This window comes from Schistocerca cancellata, chromosome 3 (genome assembly GCF_023864275.1).
Source record: "Schistocerca cancellata isolate TAMUIC-IGC-003103 chromosome 3, iqSchCanc2.1, whole genome shotgun sequence".
In the NCBI taxonomy this organism is placed as follows: Eukaryota; Metazoa; Arthropoda; class Insecta; order Orthoptera; family Acrididae; genus Schistocerca; species Schistocerca cancellata.
Window position 1 is genome coordinate 496,685,404 of NC_064628.1, and position 24,250 is coordinate 496,709,653.

The 24,250-nt window shown below is 42.0% G+C and overlaps 1 protein-coding gene across 1 annotated transcript in view; it reads left to right on the forward strand.

Annotated features, from left to right (window-relative positions):
* Positions 1-23,889, forward strand: part of LOC126176378 (sodium channel protein Nach-like) — a 120,060-nt gene extending 96,171 nt beyond the window's left edge. Inside the window, exons 8-9 of the mRNA XM_049923535.1 lie at positions 11,466-11,581; positions 23,672-23,889. Of these exons, the coding sequence (XP_049779492.1) occupies positions 11,466-11,581; positions 23,672-23,856 (301 nt within the window). The 3' untranslated portion in view covers positions 23,857-23,889. The remainder of the gene's footprint in view (positions 1-11,465; positions 11,582-23,671) is intronic.
* Positions 23,890-24,250: the final 361 nt, after the last annotated feature.

The following is a 24,250-nucleotide window of genomic DNA, read 5'->3' on the forward strand; positions in this document are numbered from 1 at the left end:
AGCGAACATTGTCTACCTTCTGTCGACTGTGTACCGTAAACACACTCTGTCACATCACAGAATGGTATTCGATGGACGTTATTTACATGCTGTCGATTGTGTGATGTTAACTTCTTGATGAACTGTAATATGTTCTGTGGGAGGAAGAGATGATACCGCAGACACCATAACTGATTGTGCGTCAAATGAACATGAACTCTTCCATTAACAGGAGTCTGGCTGTTGCTGTAGTGAACTCAGGTGTAAACTGCGCTGAATTTCACGCCATATGAGAACTGACGAATAATAATTGTTAATAAGGTAATGACATTGAGGTATCTGCTATCAATACGAAACTGTTGATTTGTGAATGTTGCCAAAGGGAACTGATTACGAGGCTGATGAACGAGAGTCTAGAGTGACTCTCCTTCAGTGTCTGGGGACTTGACGGATGATAATTTGTCTTTTGAAGAGCTCTGGCAATGAAGTGTGACTCCACGACAGCCATCCAAGTCATTATGTGGTAGGGATAGTCCAGTCATTTCAATACAATTCTTCGTACCCCTTTCCTGTGACTAACTATAAACAGTGAAGTGCCTTGATTAGACATTCGCCTTCTGCCACTGTAGAAAATCGAGAAGTGTGTACTTGTTTAATAATCATCATAAATGGTCAGCATTCATTGTTCTGTTTTCTGTTTTTGAAATTGTTTGTTCTTCTGTTTATTTTTTGTGTCTTATGTTAGTAAGTTCACGATGAACTTTTAAGTTACTTAGACTTTTTGTTCCTTAGTAATTCTTAATGTGTTTCCATCAAGCTGTGACCAAAATCTAAGCCTGTTTTTGCTTCATGTCCTTATTTTTGTATACAGTGGACATATTTTCCTTCAATTGCGTTTCTTTGTTGTTTGGGTTTAGGATTTAGTTTGTGTTACTTTCTCTTCCTTTGACAACCTCTCCATATGCACTTCAGTTGAAGGCATTGATTATAGCCACCTGTATTTACCAATGCATTCCTTCAGTGAAAGTACAGTGAAATACTGTGAAAGTGTAACTGAAAATGAGGTAGTGAAAGTAATTCTTTATATGAGTAACAGGTACAAAATAACTTGTACTCTAAACAAAAAAATGAAGAGTGTTATGGACAAGCTAAAGAAAGCAGAATACCATCTAATATCAACAAATAAGATAGTAATTTAGTTTTTAACAGAAAGGTAGAATTACAAAGTAGTTAGAAAGTACATTTTTTCAACATTCATTGTGTAATTATTATTATTATTATTATTATTATTATTATTATTCATATGGCTTGGATGGTCATTTTACATTGATATTTAAAGGCTTCATATTATGCATGGTTAAATGTCCCATAAAAATATAAACAAACAAATACACAAAAAAATCATAACTATATATCTAAACAGTCCAGTCACATAAATGTGGCCACCATCGTTTATGTTTGACGTCAATGTGCAATAACCACTCGCAGACAGCAAATGGTAGCACTAGCAATGGAGGGTATATAAAGCATGGTCGGGAGGGGGTGGGAGGTGGGAGGAGTGGAGGGACGTGGAAGACAGTGCAGTCGTTGTAGTACTCTGGAAAAGAAGCGATTATCTCACTTCCAAATGTCCATGATTATTGGCTTTCGGGCCAAGGACGGGGGCATTTCCGAAATCGCAGTTTGTAAACTCTTTGCGGTGCCACTGTGGTTAACTCATTAATGTGCAAGATATGTTTCATCATAAATGACTCATTTGTTTTTATTTTAAACTGTTACCACAAGATGGATTGTTTATAGCTGTTTTTGTGTACAGTCAATGGGCACTACTTCATAACAACGATTGTTTTCAATGATACAGAAATACCATTACAGTGCAGGAAGCCATTTTCTCTTTCCTCTGAATTGCCAAAATAATGTATAACAGGTATGGTTTTAGTGGTTACTCAGAATAACAATTGAACACTAGGGTTGCTTCTGGTTGTGAAATCCTTATCTATGCTTATGTGATATAATAATACATCTTTGTATGATTACAATGTGAAACTATCACTTCTTTTATACCTAATTGAATTTCATTCCTTTTTCTACTTGCAGAGTACAATAACGGATGCAATGGACTGCAGAAGTCATTTTGCTTATTCTTATATAGTGTACTTCATCGATAGGTAAGATAAAAGCTATTGTACCCAGACAATCTCTGTGATGCGGAAGAGATTCTAAATATACTTAGGATCTCAGTGCTGAACATAATACCTGCAGAGAAATAGAACGAGCAGATGAACTGGATTTAATCCTTCTTCCACCATATGACGGAAATGGTTCCGATTTTAATGGTGCTTCTAGTGATTATGAAAGACGCATTAGTTTTAGTGACATTGGTAAAGGAGTTCTTTTGCCCCACTAGAAGTAGAAGCAATATCAGGATAGAAACAGAAACGATGTAATTTTGCAGTCAGTGATAGAAAGCAACAATGTAGATAACAATACACAAGAACTATCAAAGAAATCTAAAACAATACCAAGAAATTTGGTATCAAAAGAACTGAATGCTATGAGTGTTGGCAGTTAAGTACATTTCACAGATAATATATCAGAGCCTTTCCTTGTGGCTGAATTGAAGCAGTCTCATAATGTTTGTAGTTCATTATGATCCTCTTTTGAAAAAGCTCAACACCATACTTCTGCAACTTATTCGGCCACTAGGACGTTCTTTCCCTTTACATGAAGCCATGGAGCCCTGCTATAGACGTAACAGGATTGAACAATTCATAACGGGAAAAACTGTTCGTTATGCGTACGAGTTATGGCTCCTTATGATATCTAAAGGCTATGTTGTGAAGTTCAGTCTATACACTGGTGCTGCTGATAAAGAAGAAAGTAAAACATTGGAAATTTCTGTTACAGAAAAATTCTGTTTAGGTTTTCTTCCTACTCGTTCTGTTGTCTTTGTTGACAGCTATTTCAATTCGCTGCACCTCTTGGAATCACTACACTTGCAGTATTCAAGGAGATAGGGTTGAGAAAGCACCATTGAAAGACTTGAAAAAGGAAACTCGTTTTTCTTATCATGTTTTCCAATATGAACACTATAGCCTGCTAAGGTGGCTTGGCAACAGCCAAGTGACATTAGGAACGAACCAGCAGATGGACGTTTGCCTCACCAAGGGGACCTGCAAGAGATGGAGAAAGAATGAAAGCATGCAACTGTGGCTCAACAACCTTAGTACATCCCTACGGTAAAAGGATGGGAGGAGCCAAATCTTTTCGACAAACTGATAAGTCTGTATAGAACCAGGGTCACTTCAAGAAAAGCTACTGCCCTCTTGTTAAATTCTGCCTGGGCAGTAGCCTCATCAAAGTGTGAATGTTGTATAGAAAGGTGAAGAACAGAGGTTCACTGGAGTTCCAATGAAGTATTGTACTATCTCTGCTGAGGTCGCAGGAAATAGATAAGCGCCCATGCCAAAATCCAGGAAAGGTGTACAAAATTATATCCTCAGAGATAATGTTGGAGATATGGTGGACAAACTTCTCACTCAAAGAAGATGTAAAAGATGTGGAAACTGCACAAAATTTCATTGCATAAAGCGTAATGTTGGTCTTCACCAAAATTATTTTTTTTGAGAATATCACAGTTAAAAATTGTGCAAACTACAGAAAATATCACTAATATAATATGGTGCTGGGTTTCCTCCAGTTTGTGTTTTTTTCTTTCAATACCATAAGTGATTGAACTATAAATGGTGAAAAATAGTAATGTATCAATTTTTATGAATAAAATAAGATTTAACATTTGTTGCTTGACACATGAAAAATTACGTTAGCTATTGAACTAGTACATGTTAATACCCAGCGTATGTTTTATCATATGAGAAATAAATCTGTGTAAAAATTTAAAAAATATTTTAGTCACTGATACATGCTGCCACCCTTAAAAGAACAGCTTTGACTTCATCATAATCATGAACAAAAACTTAGTCTTGGGCATTAATGGGTTAAAATATACCATGCATGGCAAAACGGCACTATCCAAAACTGGCTCTGAGGCAGCTGTGATGCACCACGGGCCATAGATGACAGTGGTGAACGGCGACTGGAGAGATGTGTATGGGTGAATAGATGAGGCAATTATTGAGCAAATGACCACTCAGGTAGAATAAGGAGCTACCAAAAACTGTTCAGTGAATATTGCTGCATTATGTGCCTCTGCAGCAGGCATCTGGTTCATGTACCTATGCTGACTGCTGTTAGATGGTGATTAAGCCCTAAATTTGCACGCCAGTACCGCAACTGGAGTCCACTGTGTGGCCACAGGTAGGCTTTTGAGATGGATCACTTTTTATGCTCCACTGGACTAAAAGCAAACACCATGAAACAATGTCAGGAGGTTCCAGGCTGGAGTAGGAAACATTTTGATCTGGGGAACGTTTAAATTGCATTCCTAAGGTGATCTCGTCATTCTGGAAGGAACAGTAGATCAAAAAAGGTATGCATCTATCCATGGGCGCCATGTGCACCTCTACATGCAGTCTGTTTTTCCTTGGCACAGCGGTATCTACTAGCTGGAAATGCAACATGTCACAACCTTGCAGGGTATGCATGTTGTTTGAAGAGATCTGGATGAGTTTACTGTACTCCTCTAGCCACCAGACTCTCCAGATAAATTCCCAGTATAAAATCTGTGGGACCGTCTCGATAGGGCTGTTCATGCAATGAATCCTCAGCTGAGAAGTCCACTGCAGCTGGCCACAGCACTGGGATCAGTACAGCTCCACATCCCTGTAGGTACCCTCCAGAACATGATCGACTCTCTACCTGCACGTGTCGCAGTGGTCAGTGCTGCAAAAGGTGGTTTTTCAGGCTACTGTCAGATGGTAACATTAAGCTGACTGGACAGTGTATGTCTCTTAATCAGTCCACTGCATAGTTTGGACAGCAACCCCAGAGTCACACGCCGGGGCACCCTAGAACCCACATTCATAGAAACAGGTGTCACACGTTCCAAGCCCCATACTGAATCAATTCAGAACTCTCCATAGTTTCCTGGGAAGACTAAATCCAGGGTGCTTTAAGTCTGATGGCAGGTATATTCTGTAGCTGGTTGCACAGAAGTGAGTTTCAATGAGTAGTACACTTTTGGAACACTGCTGCTTTTCGTCTAGTTGGGGATGGTACAATATTATATAGTGCAGGTATCCCTGCAAGCGGTGTTGATTCAGTAGCGGCACTAATTTTTCCCATTGTTTGATTTAGTTTAACATCAACTTTACATATCTACCCATTGGTTTTCATGCTGAAGCACGGTACTCTGTCGTAGATTAACATAGTGACTACGTGGCTGTCTGAAGAGTACCTGCATTCGGTCCGCATCCTGACCCAGCTAGTTCTCTAATAATATCAATCCTGGTGTTCACTTTTTTGCTATATTTTCTATATGTACTTAAAAGTAAGGTCCCAGTCCAGAATGACCCCCAAGTCTGGTTGACATTACACAGGAACATCTCAAAGACGACATGTAATTTGTGATTCGCCTTCAGGTATAAAAATGGTAAGCATTTACCTTTGTTTAACGTAACAATAATAATAATATTAATAATGATAGACAAAAATCCAGAAAAAATTTAAAAAATAAAGTAAACAAAATTAAATAAGATAAGAATCTACAGTCATGCCTAAGAGTAATGCTTATACAGTCCTTCACAATTTCTCAAGTTAATTCTAAGCATAAACTCTATTGTCCTACAGTTCTTTACTGGCCTTGCAACTCAAATCACAGCACCCTCAGTACTTCTCTTTTGCGATTTATATTTCTTTATAAATGAAGCCCAATCAATTTATGTTTCTTGGTTGAACTCGAACAGCCATGTGCCATGTGAGTTGACAATTGTTTAATTTTACAATAGGCAGTGTGAAAAAATAATGAAATGTGCATAACTTATTTTACGCCGACTGGGTCTGAAATATCAAGCCTAATTATAAAAAGAATGCAAGAAATTAAAGGAAAATCGAAACTTACGAAAATGTAACTAAGACAACTTGAGAAATACTTGGCGCTCAACCTGTTTACCTTATTTTGTGCTCTGAGCCATTGTAATTCTTTGTCAGATACATGTGAAGCCCTGCTCTATGGCAGAACACTAATTATGGTGGTGACTGCTTCCAGATCGAGGATAGCTACATCTCCTGCTGCAGCAAGTGATACTAACGGGTCTGCTACGTCAGACTCAATAGAACTTTTTTAAGAAATAAGATATGTAAACAAATGAGAAAATGTTACTACTTTTTGCTGAACATATTTCTAAACTGATTTTGGGTTTATTATGAAATGATACTCAAAAAACAACTGAAAAATCACCTAACAGTTACAACTAAAACAATACATACCGTTGCAAACACCAAATAATTAGGCACTGATTAGACATTTTTCTTCTGGCGAGATGAGTTTCCTCAAAACGATGTCTTTCTTCTTAAGGTCATTTAAGGAGATCTCCTCTAACTGACATTCTCACGAAACTAAACGTTTAATACCGTAATTTCTTAATTTACTGTACAGTGTGTGATAATTCGTTTATGATAAAATGAGCAAAGAAGGGATGTAACCAGAATTTCTCTTCTTCTTCTGCAATCTCTTTTTATATCGGTGTCGCACCCAGAGCGTTTTGCTATTCCACATCCACCCACTTCGAAACTGAATGCAGACTTAAGAAATTCCTCTGGTGTCTCTGCTGGAAGGCGCACTGGCAGACCAGGGAGCTGCGAAAAGAGCTACCAGCAGATTACTGTGGCGTCACGTGGTGGCAGGGCCCTTAATATGTCACAAGGCTGAGACCGTGTCCCTTCCCGACCATTCAGAAAGCTGCATTCTTAGAATGGCCGTCGATAACACGAAACTGAGTTCTTTCACATATCTGATCTCACAAAATTTAGAAAAGGCCGAAGGATTCGGCGTAGGCTGAATTCACAATGTCATGACACTCGGTCGCCAGACTTTGCTGGGTTGCATAGCCCGACAGCTTGGTCACAGTGCGTCCTACTTGCTTCGTCAGTTGTTGGCAGGATCATGGAGATTCCATTGTACATTGGAATCTGTTCTGTCAAGGACGTTAGAATCCCTTTTCTCAGTTATTGGAATAACCATACAAGTCATATAAATGCAGGGTTATTCTAAATGATGGACCCATTTTCTAAACTTCGTATTTATTAAAGTAAAAATACAAAATGAACAAGCTTTAAACCAATGAAAAAAGGAAATGTCAAAGTCTCTTTTCATAATGCTCTATATCAATTAAATAATTTGTAATTAATTAGTTTTTAATAAATATTTAATTGGAATAACCATACAAGTCATATTCTAAATGATGGACCCATTTTCTAAACTTCGTATTTATTAAAGTAAAAATACAAAATGAACAAGCTTTAAACCAATGAAAAAAGGAAATTTCAAAGTTTCTTTTCATAATGTTTGATAGCAATTTAATAATTTGTAATTAATTAGTTTTTAATAAATATTTAATAATTAGAAATGTGATAAATGTTATAAATGTTCAATGTGGCCACCATTGGCTGCATGGCAAACATCGACGCATTAGCCAACTCGTCGCACACACGCGAAAGCGTACCTGCTGTTACTGGGTACACGGCAGCAATGATCCGGTTCTGCAGATCGTTCAGAGTGGTTGGTAGAGGCGGAACGTAAACAACTTGCTTCACAGAACCCAATAAGAAATAGTTGAAGGGTGTGAGATGAGGAGATCTCGGTGGCCAGAAGTGCAGAGCCAGGGCCTCAAGTCCCCTGCGACTGATCCAGCACTGAGGAGGATAGTCATTCGAAAAGCCTCGTACATCACGGATTCAATGGGGCGGAGCTCCATCCTGTTGCAAAATGAAGTCCTGGGTATCTTCCATAGCTTGAGGGAACAGCCATTGTTCCAACATGTCCAGGTACGTGATTCCAGTTACAGTTCTTTCTGCAAAGAAAAATGGTCCATAAACCTTTGTACGGGATACGGCTCAGAACACGTTAATATTCAGTGAGTCTCTTTATTGTTGCAATGATGAATGTGGATTTTCCAAACCCCATTTGCGAACGTTGCGTCTGTTGACTTTTCCATTAATGTGGACGTCACTTCATCGCTAAAAATTACACGCTGTAGAAATGCTTCATTCTCCATCTTTGCTAGCAAATAACCACAAAATGCGAGACGCTTCTCTTTGTCACTGGGGCTGAGAGCCTTCACAATTTGTAATCGGTAGCGCTTGTACAGCAAACGCCATCTCAGAACTTTCCATACAGTTAGTTGGGGTATTCCAAGTTATGAACTGGATCTGTTGGTAGACTTGCTGGGACTGCACATAAAATTTTCTTGAATCCGTTTGACAACATATTCTGACAACATCCAGTCGGCCTGTGCTTTTTTCTTTGCACACACTCCCAGTCTGTTTAAATTGCTTGAATCAACGGCTAATGCTTTTGCGAGTTGGTGGCTGAATACCGAATTTGGCACGAAATGCCCGCTGCACTGCAATTTGCGACTCACTTTCCGCGAACTCAAAAACACAGAAACCTTGTGCTCCACAGTCGCTACCTCACTCACAACTGACAGTGAAACGGAATGACGGCCGAATTGCCACGCTAACTCTACCGGCCGCTTCTGGAACCATCACCGCCCTCCCGCCACCGGCCGCCAAAAACTTTAAAACGTCCCTTTTCATTGGTATAAATCTTGTTCGTTTTGGATTTGTACTTGAATACATACGAATTTTTGAAAATGGATCCATTATTTGGAATAACCCTGTATATCAGATGAAGAGAGAAACGTTCTACGAGGGGCATTCTATAAGTAGTGCAACGTATTTTTTTCTTGGCCAATTGCGATTGAAAAAATGCGGTTTTTTGTGTGATATCGCGGAGTATTCCCGACCCGACAGTGTAGCCTGCTTCCTGGACTCGGGTAGACGCACCGGCCCCAGATCGAATCCGCCCAGCAGATTAACGACGAGGGCCGATGTGCCGGCCAGCCTGGATGTAGTTTTTAGCGGTTTTCCACAACCCGCTAGGTGAATACCGGGCTGATCCCCATGTTCCGCCTCAGTTACACGGCTCGCAGACATCTGAACACTTTCGCACTATTCCATGGATTAAACTCGACGCAGACAGTTGGGGTACACTACTTCCGTCCCAGGGGGTTCGGGGTGGCGGCAGGAAGAGCATCCAGCCACCCCTTAAACATTAACATGCCAAATCCTATTAACGATAGCTGACCCTGCGTAACTGCAGGACAAAGTTCAAGCGATAGAAATAGAATCGCGGGATATTCACGCTTACGCCTCTGTAGTTTCATGAAGCTCTGACGACGCTGTATCTAGTCTTCAAAGTGGCGTCTGTAATAGAGGTGCGTTTCAAGCAGAGAGCTGGTTCAAATGGTTCAAATGGCTCTGAGCACTATGGGACTTAACAGCTGTGGTCATCAGTCCCCTAGAACTTAGAACTACTTAAACCTAACTAACCTAAGGACATCACACACATCCATGCCCGAAGCAGGATTCGAACCTGCGACCGTAGCAGTCGCGTGGTTCCGGACTGAGCGGCTAGAACCGCGAGACCACCGCGGCCGGCTCCAAGCAGAGAGCTGTCGCTGAGGTTATTTTGGTGAAAAACCAGAGCATCGCAGGTATGCATAGGCGTTTGCAGAATGTCTACAGAGACCTGACAATGAACAAAACACTGAGTCGTTGGGCGAGGCGTCTGCCACCATCGCAACAATGTCGGAGCAACCTATCTGATCTCCCGTGTGCCGTCCGGCCGTACACAGCTGTGCCTCCTGCAATGTTGGAAAATGCGGAGACTCACATTCGAGGTGGTCGTCGGATCTGGACGTCTCTGTTGGTAGTGCTGACACGCTCGTCCACCAATTGGGGTTCTCAAAGGTGTGTAACCGCTGGGTTCCTCGATGCCTAACACAAAAAACCCAACAAAGAACAGTCTGTGCAGATTTGATTATGCGTTACGAGGATGGCCGTGCCAATTTTTTACGGAACAGCGTCACAGGCGATGAAACGTGGATTAATGACTTCGAACCGGAACCAAAAAGGCTTTCCACGAAGTTACGTCACACCAAATGTCCTTTGACAAAAATTTTCAAAGCCGCACCCTCAGCCAGTAATGTCATGGCGACCGTCTTCTGGCACTCTGAAGGGGTTATCTGTTCGACATCCTCCCTCACGATGCAACAGTCAACTTCAGGAAACTGAAGAAACGACTTCAGCGCGACTGTCACCACAAAAATGCTATTGAACTTCTCCTTCTCCATGACAACGGAAGGCAGCACACAAGTCTGCGCACCCGAGAGGAGCTTTCAAAACTTCACTGGCCTGTTCTCCCTCATCCACCCTACAGCCCAGGTATGTTATTTTCCACCTATCTGCTTGACCTAACGAAGGATACAGCTCGCAGGAAGCAGTACGTGGATGACGGTGAGTTGTTGATGCAGCAAGACGTCGATCTGTAGACTGGTACCAAGCAGACATGAGGCCCTCACAGTAAGGTGACGTAAGATGGTCTCGTTGAACGGATATTATGTTGAAAAATAAGATTTTCTCACCAAAAGAGTAGAGATTAACTTGGTGTATTGGACTCTTGAATAAAACCAATCTGCTTTCAGAAAAAAAAGGTGTTGCATTATACACTGTACGCCCCCCGTATTGCATACACGAGATGACTCGTGGTGGTATTGAAAAGCAAGATTACAAACACTCCGTTCAGCTTCAAATAAATTCGGCAAAACAGACATACGTCAATCAGTCTTCAACGACTGTTATTCACAGGCACATGTGAAAGAAAAACATAAATTTTAGAGTAAGATTCTCAGAATACCTAAAACCTTGAAAAGTGGGAACTCATACACGACATTTGCAAACCACTCATTTCACAGACTCACCAAACTACTGTCAGGAACAGTAATAATAATTATAGGGCAGTTAATGCCCAACTACCACAACCCAAAAACAGATCGATTACGGAAACTATAAGAATCAAAATAGATATCTCAAAATCCACGTTATGTTTGTTCGAGCTTGAGCTGGTGGAATATCCCGATGTCGATACCACTGTGACCGTAGCCTTAGTTGTTGACGTCCCACCATCAGATAAATAAGCTCTATGCTCCTTCACATCTACGTTCTATGAAGATTGAATGCTGAAGAGCAGCTATTCTTCAGAGGAAGTGGATCCGTACATCCACATATTGTACCGGGAAACTTAGATAATGGCCACTGTATCTTCAAAACTCCACCTTTCTCAACCATTTCCCATATTTCTAGAAGTTTTGGGCATTTTTTTACTGATTTACGACTACATGCCCAAATGGCAGACAATATAAACTTCAGTTGTTAGGTTCTAGTATTCACAATTGGAGGTTACTTAGGATTTTATAACAACTATGCGCACTGTAAAGAGAATTTACGTATACTTTTGTCTTTTGCAGGAAATCCATTGCTGGAGGTTTCAGTCTGGACGGACTCGTTTTTAAATGGAGCATAGCGCCGTACAACAAATCTAGATACAAAAGAGAAACATTGTACACTTTTGAAGACTTACTGGGTAAGCAAAACAGAACAAATATACCATATCAATAACCTTCTGTGCAGGAGAGCGGGATGGATGAGCGTCGGAAGAGTGAAATATGGGAGGATTGGTTTATATTCTCGGTATTCGAGATACAAAAAGGTTCGCACTGACAGTCTAGGAGATTTGGACTAAACTAAACGGAACAGGAAGTGGTTCCCGTTCGTGCGGCTGGTGACCTGTGTTGGTGAAAAGGGCCAGAGGCAGATGGAGGAAGCCATCCGCCCTGGCTCAATGGTGGCGTACACGAGAGCGCCTATGCTGCGACTGGCCTCACTGAGACAGTGTTTGAAAGATGCTGTTCTTACATGCAAATAAATTTTTTTACAGAATCTCTAGAATATCCCGCCCCCCCCCCCCTCCCCATCCCAAACTGGCGGGTGGTCGCCCGTTACATCCTCTCTTACCTCCATGGAAGGATGGCCACAGGGATTTGTGGTTCTACAAAGCTCTGTGGATAGATAGGTGGCCCAGAGGGGTGTTAAAAGCTATGTGAGGAATCTGTGAACAGTCAATTTCCCTTAGTAAACTAGCCTTTTCTGCGCGACTTCACTTACATACTAGTTTGACATATATATTTTGAACATCTTCTCCTCCCCCTCTCTGTGTCCACTCCTTCCTCCCTCCACTTCTCTATCTCATTCTCCCATCTCTACCTGTACATCTCCTCCTCCCTACACTCTCTGTCTCTCCGGTTCCCCCTCCCCATTCAGTGTCCATATCCCCCATCCCCCTCCTCACTGGCCATAGCTTCTTCTCCCTTCCTCTGACCATATCCTTCTCCCCCTTTCTCTGTCCATCTGATCCTTCCCCTTCTTCCTTCTCCACCTGCACACTTCTCCTCTACACCTTCTAACTGGCTCCTGCAACTGTCCTCCCCCCCTTTCTCTATCCTTCTCGTCCTGCTCCTCTCTGATCATCTCCTTGCCCCCTCTCTGCTCCATATATCACCTCTCCCCACTCTCTCCGTCTGCCCCCTCCTTGCCCCTCCCTCTGTCCTTCTCGTATGCCGCTCTCTATTTCTATCTCCTCCTTCTCCTCACCCTCTCTACCCATCTCCTGCTTCCTGCTGTCTCTGTCCGTTTCCTTCTGCCCATCTCTCTGCCTCCTCCTATACCTTTCTCTGTCCATCTCATCCTCTCCCTCACTCACCATCCATCTCGTTCCCAAAATCCTGTGCTTAGCTGTGCACATCCACACATATGGCCCCTGTAAGGCATGCTTATAGTACTCATGCAACACGCCTATTTTCCTCTCTATTTGCCCATCTCCTACTCCCCATTGTCTCATTCTATCTCATCCTCCCCATATCTCTCTCCTCTCACCTCTCTCTATTTCAGCCATGTATGTGTAGCCCTTGCAAGGCATGACAATACAACATACTTGTGGTGCAGATCAGCCTACAGGTCACTTTGCCTTAATTTTCACTCACAAGGAAGTTTTAATCCCCACAGTTCTGATTATCATGTAGCAAGTAGTTTATGTTCCAAACGCAGTTCGTATAGATCATATGGTTCCGGAGGAAATGCTGGACATACACATGTACATACATGCTATTTCATACATGTACTAGCCTTTTTCCTGTGCCTTCACTCATGCACACATTCGACACATACATTGCACACTTCTTCTTCTCCCCCATCTCTGTGTCCACCTCTTCTTGCTCCATCTCTCTGTCCACCTCATCCTCCCACATCCATCTCCTCCTCCCCATTCTCTCTGTTTCTGCATCTCCTCCTCCTTCCTCTCTTCCTCTGCTGCTTCTTCTCCCTGACAATATCTTCCGTCCCCACTCCCTCAGTTCATATCCTCCTCTCCAGTCTCTGTCCATCTCCTCTCTCCCCCTCTTACTTCTCCACCTTCTCACTATCTGACCACACCTTCCACTTGTCTCCTGCATTTACCTCCTCCCCGCTCTGCCTGTGAAACTCCTCCTTCTCCTCTCTCTGGCCATCTCCTCCTATCCCTCTCTCTGTACATCTTCTCATTCTCTCTATCTCTGTACCCCCACCCATTTGTCTCTCTGTCCATCACCTCAGGCCCTTCTCTCAGTCTGTCTCTTCCTCCTCCACACTCTCTCTGTAGATCTCCTACTCCTCCCTCTCTCTGTTCATCTTCTCCCTCCCCTCTCTCTCTGTCCATCTTCTCCCACCCTCTCCTCTCTGCAACCCCTCCTCTAACTGTCTCAGCCTTCCCCCAGCCATGCCCATCTGCGCTTGCCACCCCTGCAAAACAGATCGATAAAGCAGGCCAATAGAAAATGGTTCAAATGGCTCTGAGCACTATGGGACTTAACATCTACGGTCATCAGTCCCCTAGAACTTAGAACTACTTAAACCTAACTAGTCTAAGGACATCACACACATCCATACCCGAGGCAGGATTCGAACCTGCGACCGTAGCAGTCGCCGGGTCCGGACTGAGCGCCTAGAACCGCGAGACCACCGCGGCCGGCAGCAGGCCAATACTACTACAGCAGAACACACCTGTCATACAGGGCAGCCTGCATGTTTGGGGCTGGGAAACCATTTCTTGTCTCTGTCCTGGAAAGCAGATCGATAAGCCAGTCTGATACTATTGCCACACAACACAAATGTCAAGCAAGGCACCCTATAAGGCATAGGCTGAGAAAAGACGTTTTTGCTATAGACCCCCTGGTGCTGATACACATGAAGTTTGCTGTTTGTGTGCCAAGTCTGGCTGAAGTCTATCCATACATTTAGGAGAAAGTCCTGTACATACACACATATGTACGTGCTGCTTTACATTGTATACAGGGTGATGCAAGAGAAATGGTCAATATTCAGGGATATGGCAGTTAATGATCATTCAAAGGTAAAACTTCTAGTAAACAAGGTCTTTAAATGCATACTTTAAAAGCTATGAGCACTTGTTCATCTTCACTATGTTGAAGCATATCTCTTCTACTAAGCAACTGCTGATAGCAGCCCATGTTTACTAGACAATTTTTTTCTTGTTTTGGTCCATACTATCTCCTCTCAAAATATGGGAAGCAAAGACCTACCAGTAGAAGAGATTTGTTTCACAGCACTGAAGGTAAAGAAGTGCTCATAGCTACATCTACATCTACATCTACATCTATACTCCGCAAGCCACCTGACGGTGTGTGGCAGAAGGTACCTTGAGTACCTCTATCGGTTCCCCCTTCTACTCCAGTCTCGTATTGTTCATGGAAAGAAGAATTGTCGGTATGCCTCTGTGTGGGTTCTAACCTCTCTGATTTTATCCTCATGGTCTCTTCCCGAGATATACGTAGGAGGGAGCAATAAACTGCTGGACTCCTCGGTAAAGGTATGTTCTCGAAACTTCAACAAAAGCCTGTACCGAGCTACTGAGCGTCTCTCCTGCAGTCTTCCACTGGAGTTTATCTATTATCTCCATAACGCTTTCGCGATTACCAAATGATCCTGTAACGAAGCGCGCTGCTCTCCGTTGGATCTTCTCTATCCCTTCTATCAACCCTATGTGGTACGGATCCCACACTGCTGAGCAGTATTCAAGCAGTGGGCGAACAAGCGAACTGTAACCTACTTCCTTTGTTTTCGGATTGCATTTCCTTAGGATTCTTCCAATGAATCTCAGTCTGGCATCTGCTTTACCGACGATCAACTTTATATGATCATTCCATTTTAAATCACTCCTAATGCGTACTCCCAGATAATTTATGGAATTAACTGCTTCCAGTTCCTGACCTGCTATATTGTAGCTAAATGGTAAAGGATCTTTCTTTCTATGTATTCGCATCACATTACACTTGTCTACATTGAGATTCAATTGCCATTCCCTGCACCATGCATCAATTCGCTGCAGATCCTCCTGCATTTCAGTACAATTTTCCATTGCTACAACCTCTCGATATACCACAGCATCATTCGCAAAAAGCCTCAGTGAACCCCCGATGTCATCCACAAGGTCATTTATGTATATTGTGAATAGCAACGATCCTACGACACTCCCCTGCGGCACACCCGAAATCACTCTCACTTCGGAAGACTTCTCTCAATTGAGAATGACATGCTGCGTTCTGTTATCCAGGAACTCTTCAATCCAATCACACAATTGGTCTGATAGTCCATATGCTCTTACTTTGTTCATTAAACGACTGTGGGGAACTGTATCGAACGCCTTGCGGAAGTCAAGAAACATGGCATCTACCTGTGAACCCGTGTCTATGGCCCTCTGAGTCTCGTGGACGAATAGTGCGAGCTGGGCTTCACACGATTGTCTTTTTCGAAACCCATGCTGATTCCTACACAGTATATTTCTAGTCTCCAGAAAAGTCATTATACTCGAACATAATACGTGTTCCAAAATTCTACAACTAATAGACGTTAGAGATATAGGTCTATAGTTCTGCACATCTGTTCGACGTCCCTTCTTGAAAAAGGGGGTGACCTGTGCCCTTTTCCAATCCTTTGGAACGCTACGCTCTTTCAGAGACCTACGGTACACCGCTGCAAGAAGGGGGGCAAGTTCCTTCGCGTACTGTGTGTAAAATCGAACTGGAATCCCATCAGGTCCAGCGGCCTTTCCTGTTTTGAGCGATTTTAATTGTTTCTCTATCCCTCTGTCGTCTATTTCGATATCTACCATTTTGTCATCTGTGCGACAATCTAGAGAAGGAACTACAGTGCAGTCTTCCTCTGTGAAACAGCTTTGGAAAAAGACATTTAGTATTTCGGCCTTTAGTCTGTCATCCTCTGTTTCAGTACCATTTTGGTCACAGAGTGTCTGGACATTTTGTTTTGACCCACCTACCGCTTTGACATAAGACCAAAATTTCTCAGGATTTTCTGCCAAGTCAGTACATAGAACTTTACTTTCGAATTCATTGAACGCCTCTCGCATAGCCCTCCTCACATTACATTTCGCTTCGCGTAATTTTTGTTTGTCTGCAAGGCTTTGGCTATGTTTACGTTGGCTGTGAAGTTCCCTTTGTTTCCACAGCAGTTTCCTAACTCGGTTGTTGTACCACGATGGCTCTTTTCCATCTCTTATGATCTTGCTTGGCACTTACATATCTAACACATATTGTACGATGATTTTGAACTTTGTCCACTGATCCTCAACACTATCTGTACTTAAAACTTTTGAGTTGAGCCATCAGGTACTCTGAAATCTGCTTTTTGTCACTTTTGCTAAACAGAAAAATTTTCCTACCTTTTTTAATATCTCTATTTACGACTGAAATCATCGATGCAGTAACCGCTTTATGATCGCTGATTCCCTGTTCTGCGTTAAGTGTTTCAAATAGTTCAGGTCTGTTTGTCACCAGAAGGTCTAACATGTTATCGCCTCGAGTCGGTTCTCTGTTTAACTGCTCAAGGTAGTTTTCAGATAAAGCACTTTAAAAAATTTCGCTGGATTCTTTGTCCCTGCCACTCGTTATGAACGTTTGAGTCTCCCAGTCTATATCCGGCAAATTAAAATCTCCAACCAGAACTATAACATGGTGGGGAAATCTACTCGAAATATTTTTCAAATTATCCTTCAGGTGCTCAGCCACAACAGCTGCTGAGCCAGGGGGCCTATAGAGACATTCAATTACCACGTCTGAGCCTGCTTTAACCGTGACCTTCACCCAAATTATTTCACATTTCGGATCTCCGTCAATTTCCTTCGATACTACCGCTATAAACACGCCCTCCCCCCCCCCCCCCCCCCCCTGTCTCTGCGGTATACATTCCAATCTGAGTGTTGAATTTCATTGCTGTTTACATCTGGTTTTAGCCAACTTTCTGTCCCTAGTACTATGTGGGCATTGTGACCGTTTATTAATGAGAGCAGTTCTGGGACCTTTCTATAGACGCTCCTGCAGTTTACTATTACCACATTAATATTGTTATTCCCTGTTGCATTTTGCCTACTCCTACCTTGCCCCGTCTCAGGAGGCGTCTTGTCGGGCTTAGGGAGGGAATTCTCTAACCTAAAAAACCCACATGTGCACTCCACACGTACTCCGCTACCCTTGTAGCCGCTTCCTGCGTGTAGTGCACGCCTGACCTATTCAGGGGGACCCTACATTTCTCCACCCGATAGCGGAGGTAGAGAAATTTGCACCCCAGGTCTCCGCAGAATCGTCTGAGCCTCTGGTTTAAGCCTTCCACTCGGCTCCAAACCAGAGGACCGCGATCGGTTCTGGGAACGATACTACAAATAGTTAGCTCAGATTCCACCCCGCGAGCGAGGCTTTCCGCCTTCACCAACTCCGCCAACCGGCTGTATGAACTGAGGATGACCTCTGAACCCAGATGGCAGGAGTCACTGGTGCCGACATGAGCAACAATTTGCAGTCGGATGCACCCAGTGCTCTCTATCGCCGACGGAAGGGCCTCCTCCAAATCTCGGATGAGACCTTCCGGCAAGCAGACAGAGTGAACACTGGCCTTCTTCCCCGACCTTTCTGCTCTTTCCCTAAGGGGCTCCATCACCCACCTAACGTTGGAGCTCCCAATCACTAATAAACCCCTCCCCCCGTGTGCCTGCTCTGACCTTGCTGAAGCTCTTTAGGTACACATGTTAAAGCTGTTGTTTACTAGGCTTTTTCGCTTCGAATGATCGTTCCTACTATATCCCTGAATATTGATAATTTCTCGTGGGGGATCTAGTATTATGGACTGACCTTTCACTTGAGGCTACATGCATGTATGCATAAGTCACGTATACTTCACACTTACATGTCTGATTCTCTGTTATTTTACGCCATGCGACCTCAGAGAGGATGTTAAATTTATGTGTGATAATTCAGCCATCTGGCATGATATTTGGTCCTAAACACAATGATAAAAGTATTAGATCATTATCGGGAACTGGTTGACACAGTGAGGAACAGAAATAATAAATAAATAATACTTCATATTTTTAAAGTATTCCAGTACAATTAAATACAGGAATGAGATTCCGAAATGTATTTTACATATCACCTTCTCCTTCTTATCTGCATCCCTGGCAGCAGTACTTCCATCTGCCTCCTCACAACAACTTGCTTTTCCATTTGCCCACTAACATCATCATCTTCCACCTACCTTCTGCACCTCCCCTTCCTCTCCCTTCTCTCATTTCATTTCCTCCTTCTCCATCTGTCTGGCCATCTTCTCCCCTGTCCAACTATCCATCTCGTCCTCCCACTTTCTCTGTGTCTGTCTCCTCCTAACCTCTCAGTCTGTCCCTCACAATCTCCCATCTCTAGGTGTCCATCTCCTGCCTCATCTATCTTTCTCCAACTCCCCATTTGACTATCCTACCTCATCTCTCAATCTGTCTCCTACTCCCCATCTCACTCTCCATCTTCCCCTCTCTCTCTCTCCACTCAGACATACCCATCTCCATGTAAACCATGTGTAACACATTTCTACACTACAGTTACAACACACAAGTGGCACAGGGCAGCCGAAACGTCAGGCATTACCAAACCTTTTTGGACCACCCTCACCCAATGAAGCTAGGTGGTTCTAACCCCCCCCCCCCCACAAAGTGCTTCTTTCCAGACAGTTAGTGTTATTGGTTGAATGCTATCCAAGGGCTTAGGAGGAAATATGGTATATACATATACACTCATACATCTGCTTTTATAGCACATTAGAGAACCCGGCAATGCTTTGCAATTGCTAAAATGCATATCAATTGGCTATACATAACCACATCCTCCCATCTCTCTCTGTCCATATCCTTGTCCCACTGTCTCTCTCAGCCTCCTCCTCCCCCATCTCTCTTCCTATCTCCTCCTTTCCCCTCTCTATGTCAATTTCCTACCACCCTTCTCCATCACCTCTCTGCCCTCGTCTCTTGTTTCTAGTTATTGTCAACGAAACTTTGATAGAGAACCGATGTCCCTTAAAATCAAAGAGTATGTCGATTGGGATCATTGGTATATGGGGCGTGAGACACTTCTAGTGTTTCTGGTACTGTTGGGATAGAAACTTCAGTAACAGTATTTCAATTTGTTTTCAGCTGCAGATGGGTAAGACTAGAAAGTTTCGGATGGATAAGATTCCATAACAGTATTCTAATCATCAGCCAATAACCATAAATATAACTTTCCTGCTTTCTGTTTAAACTGACTGTGAGGAAGAAAACAAAACAACATACAGTTGTTTAACAGGAAAGAGTATAAATGGGAGAAATAATTTTTCTAGTGGTTTAAATGCCATGCTATTGTAATTCGAACTGATTGCGAGAAAGGAAACAAAAATGAACATTTTCACAGCACAGTAGAGCATGGACAGCATTATCTTTCTCACAGTTAGTTGTAACAGACAGCCTGTACATTGATGTTTTAAAGAAATATATAGCCTAGGTCCAGCTGAATATTTATTAGAGTACTGTGTAAACATTTGCTGCAGATCAGTCAAGAGCTTTTCAAGATTTTTGTTAATGTTTACCAGATATATCATATATAATTATTTATATACCATATGTATTTAAAAATATATATCTTATGTCTGACCTAACGTTTAATAGAGCATTGTTTAAATATCAGAGTAAATTGGTCAAGAACTTATCGAGATTCTTGCTAACAACATTTCCCCTTGATATATTACAGATATATTTATATACCATTTATATTTAAAAAACAAATAGCATGGGTCCATTCGAACCTTTGTTAGGGCATAGTGTAAATATTAAAAATAAATCAGTGATATATATATATATATATATATATATATATATATATATATATATATAAAAATTCATATTTTTACATAATATTGTTATAAATGTTTGGAAGGACATAGGCTACTTAATTTTTAACATATATTGTCAAACATTTATAACAGTATTATGTAAAAACATGAAGTAAATCGGACAACAACTTTTCGAAATCATTGTAAAAAAACGTTAAACAAGATCTTAACTTTATATAGTGGTATAGATAAGATAATAACCTTTCCCTTGCGGCTTCCTCAAGTTCGACACATATATTGCACACTTCTCCTCCTATCCCATATCTCTGTGCACCTTTGCTTCCCTCCTGTCTGTATATTCATTAAATGTTAATCGTTTATTTATTCCAATCTATATATCTAAATGAAATTATGTGAACAGTCTTTGCAGTGCCATATCTAGCAAATGTCGTTCCCATTGAGACTACAGCATAGAAATTGCGAAGGGAGAGAACAGAACATCTGTCAGCACATCATCCACAACATGGAAAGTAGTTTCGAATGTACATAGTTGACTTTAATATTTACACTGATCAGCCAAAACATTGTCACCACCGACCTTCTATTGATATAAACCTGTCCAGGCGTTAGCAGCGTCACCTGGCGAGAGACGACTGACAGTCAGACACACGCCTGGTGCATGTAATGCCACTGGGCATGCTGTCCATGTGTAGAGTGGGGAAGGCACATGGCTATCTGAGTTTGACCAAGGGCACATTGTGTTGACTGAAGGCTCAGCATGAGCATTTTGGAAACTGCACGACTTGTGGGCTGTCCAAAGAGTGCTGTGTTGAGTTACTTCGACACGTGATGAAACCAAGATGTGACTTTGTCCAGACATTGTGGGGTTGGGACAGATGCCGGACATTGTAGGCGGGCCACACAGGTACAACGGAACAGTCAGCAAACTGTGGCGGAACTAACATCAGACTGCAGTGCTCGACAGGAAACCGGGGCACGTTTACGCCTGGGGCACGTTTTCGCAGAGCACTTTTCTCGGGAACCATTCTAGCTAGAGCGCTACCGATAATGGAAGATTAATACTGTCGTCTACTGGGAGTTCTCACAAACTTCAGTCACTATAACTGAGTGGACGTCTTAGATCACAGAGCATAATATTTGAGTTTTTACGCAAAAATGCAATGGGTCACGTTTACGCAGTCCTCTTGGGGCAAGTTTACGTACTTTTGTTAGAGCACGTTTACGGGATATTCTGCATTCACATCCTAACTAATAGCTCAGTCAAGGGAACTATAAGACAACAGTAGTTGGAAACGCAATCTAAAAAAACTGAAGACACGGGAGAATAAAAAGTAGAAATTGCTAAAAAAAGCAGAAAGAATTAATTCTATGAGATCATGGTCTGGCAAAGGCAAGAAATTGCTAAAAGCAAGAACAAGGAAAAATGTGGATAGGCCTGCTTGTGATGTCATAATTAGTGTTCCGCCCAAAGGCAGGTTTTCACATGGTAACTTTCCATGCTCTTCTTTCTTCTGCCATTCTGTTCAGATCCGCGTAATTCCCGTTTTCCTGTATGTCGTCTGTCATTGTGTATCTCCTCTTTCCTGTCATGTCCTTTTTCCTCTCACTCTCCTCTCACAAACCAGTCGTTTTAAAGCGTCTGTTAGCCAGTAGTCCCGATCAACGAATGTCCTACCCAGTTCTCCTTCCTTTCTCTTATAACCTGCAGCAGCCTAATGAAGAGGGTGGAAACCACGTTAGATTTACTACGTGGAACGACGATTTAACCAACCGAAAGAAACAAGAGTTGGTCGAGTCCCTTAGATGCAAAGACGGACTCAAGAAATTTGTACCACAGGAAAATCTTGTTTTGTATGTGCACAAATTGCAACTCTGACAGTGATGATAGGCCTTTGATTAACATTCAAACTTCTATGCAGGCCGTATTATGCTAACAGTTGGAAGTTCACCACAAAATTTTGTTACTGCCAGTGAAATTGTTGTGTTTAGCATGTTACTTGGTATAACGAATTCTGTAATTTTGTTTACTAATATAATAACATTTTTTGAAAAGTTTAGTAATGTGTTTTGTTTACTCATTCTTGAGCTCTATGATATGCGTAGAAGTGCCCATAAAGGTGCGTAAACTGCCCCATACCAGAGGCACATTTACGCTCTCGACGTGAGGCTGTATAAATCTCTTTTGCCCTCTTAAATGTAATGTTCAGTCAGAAGTATATATAACAATTTATACTTTAATAACCATGTTATAAGACTAAACAATTCTAATCGCGATAAAAATCTAACCAAAAGATTTAAAAAATTCCGAAAACAAAAATGCTTAATTGCGTCCCGGTCTCCCCTACTCTGTTCAAAAGTTCTTAGAGTGGAAATAACGTGAACATTGTTCAGTTTTCCAGAAAATTCAGTTGCCCTACGGTAACAGTTTGAATTTTTTTCTTGCTTGGCGATCACTGAATGTTTCATAGTAACTGCAATTTTTTAATCTTCTGATATTCTGTAGCTGAGTGGTCAGTGGGTCTGTCTACAATGCTGAGAACCTTGGTTCAGTCTTTGGTACTGCCAGCGGTATTTCCTGGGCAGAAAGACTGGGACGAGGTGTACTCAGCCTCATGATGTCAATTGAGGAGCTACTTGAATGGTAAGGAGCCGATTCCAAGGCCTGGAAAGCCGACAAAGGCCGCGAGATCGGAGTGCTGAAGCCATTCCTCTCCCCTCCATACTGCATCCGATGTCGCCATAAGGTAGAGGGTGACACGGCGGCAGCCCGGATTACCCGACCCTCTTGGCTTGATCGCGATGTTTAGGTTATTTACGATATTCTAACAAACATAAAAAACCAGGCTTTGGTGTATGCTATTTGGATTACGTAGAATAAACAAGGAGAATATATACGTATATTTTATTCGAAAGTCAGAAAATGGACAAGGCTCACGTTTCTACCCAAGCGTCCTATTGTTCACAGTCGTAGAATCGTAGATCATGATCGTATCTGGACTACAAATCCAGAGGTGTGGGGTTCAAGTCCTTGTTGGTTCTGGGATTTTTCTCGTCACGTGTCACTTTTTTCCTCTCTGGCAATGATATGAGAATTTGAAAAATGCCGCATTGCGCGATAGTTCGAAGTTGACACTAAATCGTAGATTCCCTTATAGCGAAGATATACCACTTTCAAATCAACCTTCGGGCTCATCACCGCTGTTCTTAAAGCGTACAACCTGTGTAACACGTGTATATCACATGATTTATATGCGATCAGTTCTTCACACAATTTATTTTTTATTAATATTTGCTCGTGTATTATGACTATAATCCGTTTTTGTAGCATGTCACAAATTTGTACATATTTAACTTGCTTTCGGTATCACTGAATCACTTAGACTTCGTCTTTTGTCCACAGTGTCTTTAGGTGGTACAGCAGCCTTGTTCCTGGGTTGCAGTTTACTTAGCGCCGTGGAACTGGTCTACTTGTTGACTCTTCGTCTCATTTTCTTGCGCGTTCAGACTGATGTCTCTCCGGAAAAAAGGAAAAGGAAGAAGAGGAGGCTAAAATGGCTCGAAAACATTACCAAGGAAATATTGTGAGCTGAAGCTAGTAAATATAGTCATGCAGTGACGAATAATGATGCACCTTTCCGAGCTTGTAACATTTTAAATGTATAGACTAGTGTTTTATTTGCTCTTTGTTGTTCGAGGCAACTAATCGTAAGTGCTATGGTATTGCAGCTTCTGATCTAAATAATCGTAGATTTAACTCTATTTAGTATATTACAATGAAACTGAAACAGTTCTTTGCGTATGAATTTATGAATTCCTCTGGTTACACCCTGTACTCTTCAAATACGTAGACTCACTGACATTTCGGCAGAATCTGGGGTAAAAATATACCCCGAAACCAGCTTTACGAAAATCTGTTTTTTACAGTAACTGGCACTTGTTAATTTTTAATGACACAGATCACTAGGAATATTTGCTCTAC